General features: G+C 37.7%; 1 protein-coding gene across 5 annotated transcripts in view; it reads left to right on the plus strand.

The window, feature by feature from the left end:
• Positions 1-5,000, plus strand: part of LOC125029780 (translocation protein SEC63 homolog) — a 26,211-nt gene that overhangs the window by 10,610 nt on the left and 10,601 nt on the right. For all 5 annotated transcript variants that reach the window (XM_047619922.1, XM_047619920.1, XM_047619921.1 and 2 more), the window contains exons 3-7: positions 163-277; positions 479-584; positions 2,344-2,567; positions 3,353-3,481; positions 4,502-4,689. In XM_047619922.1, coding sequence (XP_047475878.1) covers positions 163-277; positions 479-584; positions 2,344-2,567; positions 3,353-3,481; positions 4,502-4,689 — 762 coding nt within the window. The remainder of the gene's footprint in view (positions 1-162; positions 278-478; positions 585-2,343; positions 2,568-3,352; positions 3,482-4,501; positions 4,690-5,000) is intronic.

The following is a 5,000-nucleotide window of genomic DNA, read 5'->3' on the forward strand; positions in this document are numbered from 1 at the left end:
TTTAGAGCTTTTTGCACTTTTCAGGAGTGGGACATTAAATCTGTGCATTATCATTAACATGGTAGTTGTTAAATACAATTTTTTTTTTTTTTTTTTTAGAGCTTTATCAGTTGCCCTTCTCAAAACTTCTTACATAAACCTTTCCCTCCTTTCTCATTACAGACGAATTTTACTCATGGCCGGCTGGGTGGTGATGGCCTGCCTTGTATATAAGCTCCAACAGTTTGATTATGAAAATGCAAACTTTGATCCATATGATATCTTGGGTGTTGGATTGGTAAGTCATTTTGTGTTTGCATGCAGTTGTACCCTGAGTGGATGTAGCAGAGTCGCCTTTTTTTCTGGACAAATAGTGTTTTCTTAATCTCCAGAAGTAACAGTTTATATCATTCATGAAAAAAAGAAGATAGCCATCATATTAGATCCTTGCTAAAGTATATCACTGCATGTAAAATTGATATTTTTTGATGTATTTCAGACTGCTAGCACTACTGAGATAAAAAAGGCTTATAGGAAGCTGTCACTTATTTACCATCCTGATAAGCCAACTGGAGATGAGAGAAAGTTTATGAAACTCAATAAAGGTGAGGAGTTGATTTATATTACTAATGCTTTTAAAAAAATATATATATTTGTAGAAAAGTGTATCAATATGAATAAATGTAATCACTGTACAAAAGATGTATCAGACTAGTTTTGGTTATATCTTTGTCAGAAATTCATGTATTTCTGACAAATATAAAACTAAACAGTCATATACATCTCTTGAACTGAGAAGATATTTATTCTGATTCGTATCTTTTTATATATATATATATATATATATATATGTATGTATGTATGTATGTATGTATGTATGTATGTATGTATGTATGTATATATATAGGTATGTATGTATGTATGTATGTATATAGGTATGTATGTATATATATATGTATGTATGTATATGCATGTATGTATGTATGTATGTATGTATGTGTATATATGTATGCATGTATGTGTATGTATTTGCATATATATGTGTATATATAATATACATATATGATATACATATATATATACATATACATATACATATACATATACATATACATATACATATACATATACATATACATATACATATACATATACATATACATATACATATACATATACATATTCATATATAGACTAATGGTGGGGAAGTCCTTGCTATGTAATGAAGAACTCCATAGCAACCTATGACTCCATTAACCCCAAAGTTTCATTTTCCACCATTGTTGATTGTTGCTGAATGTGTACACAGCCCTTTTTGCCTTGATTTTTGCAAGCCTATCAAAAGTGACAACCTTTTTCCCATGACTTTGCCGTGAATGAGACACATGTAGTGTCCTGTAATGTATGCGGTTCTGTTTGTTTCCACTGGCCATATCCATAATATCACCCATACCCCCACTCCCCTAGTAAGTCAGAGCCAGTGACAGTCATATTTTCCTGTCTCTGTCTTCAAGTGCTTGAAAGGTAAAGAGTTCGAGGGAGTAATTTTGTGCTGTATGGGGTATATCATTCAACCAAACCCTGGATCTTTTCCTTTTACCACATTCCCCACTCCACACGCCATACTGTACTATATCAGAATATACAGTTTGTTATTCTATATAAGAAAAAAAAAATATTAATTATATTTTGATTATTAATTGTAATCTCTCCCCATTTTTGTTCATATTCATGTGGTAACTTTGATAAAATTTTCTACTTTGTTCTCTGCTCATGATTGATATATTTGAGATCGGCAATGAAATGCATGTTGTCTGATCTGTAAAATTGAGCTCTTCAGATGCCTAAGACCAAAATTTACCTTAGACAGACACCTAGAAGCCTGTCTTGTCCCAAGCATGTTTGCATCTGTCATGTAGTATTGTATCATATATTTGCTTAATGTACCTGAATGGTATCAAGCTTGTTATATGCCTAATGGTTTGGTTTTGGTGCCCTATCTTTGACAGGCTTATAATGAAATAATATTATATTAATAAAATGTATCATTAATTTGACTAGTTACATTTTTTGAAAAAGGAGGAAAAGCTTATAAAGCACCTCCAAAATTTGATTGCAAAACTATTTTGTTAGTCAGTGCTAAGACTTGCTGACTGATAGGCTGCAAATTCCTCATGTTATGCTGAGCAGTTATATTTGTATACATATATTCATATGTATTTTTATACATATATTCATATTATCACTTGCCTGCTTGCTTACATTAGTTATATAGAAATGTATGACTCATTGTTAGAAGAATATATTTTGTATCACCGAATACTTAAGATTTGCATTTTACAAATACTCTTTCTTACCCTACAGCATACCTAGCGCTCACAGATGATGAGGCTAGAAGAAATTATGAACGCTATGGCCACCCTGATGGGCCAGGTGCCATGCACTTTGGCATTGCACTTCCTTCTTGGATTGTGGAGAAAGAGAACTCGTTATGGGTCCTTGGGCTGTATGGTCTGGTGTTCATGATTGCTCTGCCAACAGTGGTTGCCATTTGGTGGTACAGATCTTCCAAGTTTTCAAATGACCAGGTAGGTTTTTCATTTTGGTTCATACTGTTTATGGCTTATTACATTATCTTCCTCTTATTATGTTTCCTCTTTTTCTTTTTACCATTTTTCCTTTTCCCTTTTTCCTGTTCCTATTGTGTGTGTCCCTCTCCCTCTCCCTCTCCCTCTCCCTCTCCCTCTCCCTCTCCCTCTCCCTCTCCCTCTCCCTCTCCCTCTCCCTCTCCCTCTCCCTCTCCCTCTCCCTCTCCCTCCCTCCCTCCCTCCCTCCCTCCCTCCCTCCCTCCCTCCCTCTCTCTTCCTCTCTTCTTCCCTTCTTCTCTTCCTCTCTTCCTCTCTTCCTCTCTTCCTCTCTTCCTCTCTTCCTCTCTTCCTCTCTTCCTCTCTTCCTCTCTTCCTTTTTTCCTCTTCTTCTTCCTCTTCTTCTTCCTCTTCTTCTTCTTCCTCTTCTTCTTCCTCTTCTTCTTCCTCTTCTTCTTCCTCTTCTTCTTCCTCTTCTTCTTCCTCTTCTTCCTCTTCCTCTTCCTCTTCCTCTTCCTCTTCCTCTTCCTCTTCCTCTTCCTCTTCCTCTTCCTCTTCCTCTCCTCCTCCTCCTCCTCCTCCTCCTCCTCCTCCTCCTCCTCCTCCTCCTCCTCCTCCTCCTCCTCCTCCTCCTCCTCCTCCTCCTCCTCCTCCTCCTCCTCCTCCTCTATGTAGCATAAGTATATGAAATTTAATTTCTGAATTTAAATAATTAGAATTCAGGTAAGGAAATAGGAAGAGGGAAAGAGAAGAGAAAGACCAAAAGCTTAAGAAATACTCAATTCCAGGTGCTGTTAGATACAACACAGCTGTATTACTACTTCTTCCACAAGACGCCTCACATGGTCTTCAGGAGGGCACTCATGGTCTTGGCTGCATCCTTAGAGTTTGAGAAGGGACACAACCCGGAGATTGTGGTAAGCTACCCATACTTAGTAACTAGGAAATACCAATTAAGGATATTGAGATCGATGCTGGTTTAATAACTTGTGCGATAGAATATCTTTGTGAGCGAGTGTGTAAGTGAACGAGCCAGTACACAAATGTGTTTGATTGTTGTCTGCTTTTTTTTGTTTGTGTTCTGGGATTTTATGTGCAGTAAGCTTGTACTATGGGCAATTTTGATTTTTTTTTTTCTTAATATCTCTGAGTATTTATACTATTAGTTTCTGTGTGTAGCCATGAAAATTAGTTTAAGTGATCATGTAAAGACAAAAAATCAGAGGTAATACTGAAGTTCCTGAGGGCTGGCTTCCAACAACTCTTTTCAGCCTCATGTATTTTGGACATGCACAAAAAAAGAAGAAAAATGCAGCACATGAGTTGTCTAGGACATTTAGCCCATTGATGTTGAGGTAACATGTATGTATATATACGTACCATATCCACTGTTATTTTAGTTTATTCAATTTGTTTACACATCCATGGCTCCACAAAAGCTGCTATCAATGAGTCGGTTGCTAATCCTCCATATCTTACCTGTATACCCCTGTTCCTTGATTTTCAGGTATATTCTTGTTTTTATTTTTTATTTTTTTTTATTTTTACTTTTTATTATTGATTTTTTTTTTCTGAGCATCTACATTACATGGAAAAAATAGTGTATTTTATAGTCACTCTCTTAGAGGTACCCACGATGGGTACCTCTAAATGAAACACCATAATTGCCGGGGGGTAGTAATAGCAGTTAGTGTCCATTGCTTGGGACCCGTGAGTGAGGCACATGCAATAGGCAGCCCAATCAGAAAGTTAGTCGATAACTTGTGTCTCATATATTCGATGGCTGGCTGCAGTCCTTCTGGCCTTTTCACAGGTGAGATGATTGTCATTATTCGTTTAACTTTGTTTGCATTTCTAACCCCTAGTCTGTCTAGTAACAGTTACAAAGCAAGATAGATGTCCAATGAATGATATTCCAATCTTGTTTCTACTTGCAGGAGAGGCCCACTGATAACATTGAGCTGCCACAGCTGATTAAGCAGTTGCCTAACCTAGGTGAGAAGAATAAGGAGCGCCCCCTGTGCTTCCCCTACTCCATGAAGGCAAGGTCACTTCTCCATGCACACCTGTCGCGGATTCGGTTGCCTGATGACACTCTTGACCAGGACAGGCTTTATATTGTCAAGTGAGTGGACTTTCAGTGATTCTGGTCCTTCTAGAGTGTTTATAACTTAGTGCAGAATAAGATTAAAAACATTTTACACTTCAAAAAGTTTTGTGTTAGTGTAAGCGTAAGAGAGATGGTCTTGGGTGGTCAATGAAAGGGGTCTTAGCTTGCTGGTTTATTTCTGAAGATATATATGAGGCCCCCCAGATGATCCCCGTGTTCCCGGATGGAGGACGAGGTGGTGAAGCTGGAACCTGTGTGGCTTGGCCTGTCTGCCTTGTCTCTCTCCCTGTCCTTTGTCTTATGCACGTGCCCTTTTGTGTGGCGGT

The sequence above is a fragment of the Penaeus chinensis genome, chromosome 10 (genome assembly GCF_019202785.1).
Source record: "Penaeus chinensis breed Huanghai No. 1 chromosome 10, ASM1920278v2, whole genome shotgun sequence".
Classification (NCBI taxonomy): Eukaryota; Metazoa; Arthropoda; class Malacostraca; order Decapoda; family Penaeidae; genus Penaeus; species Penaeus chinensis.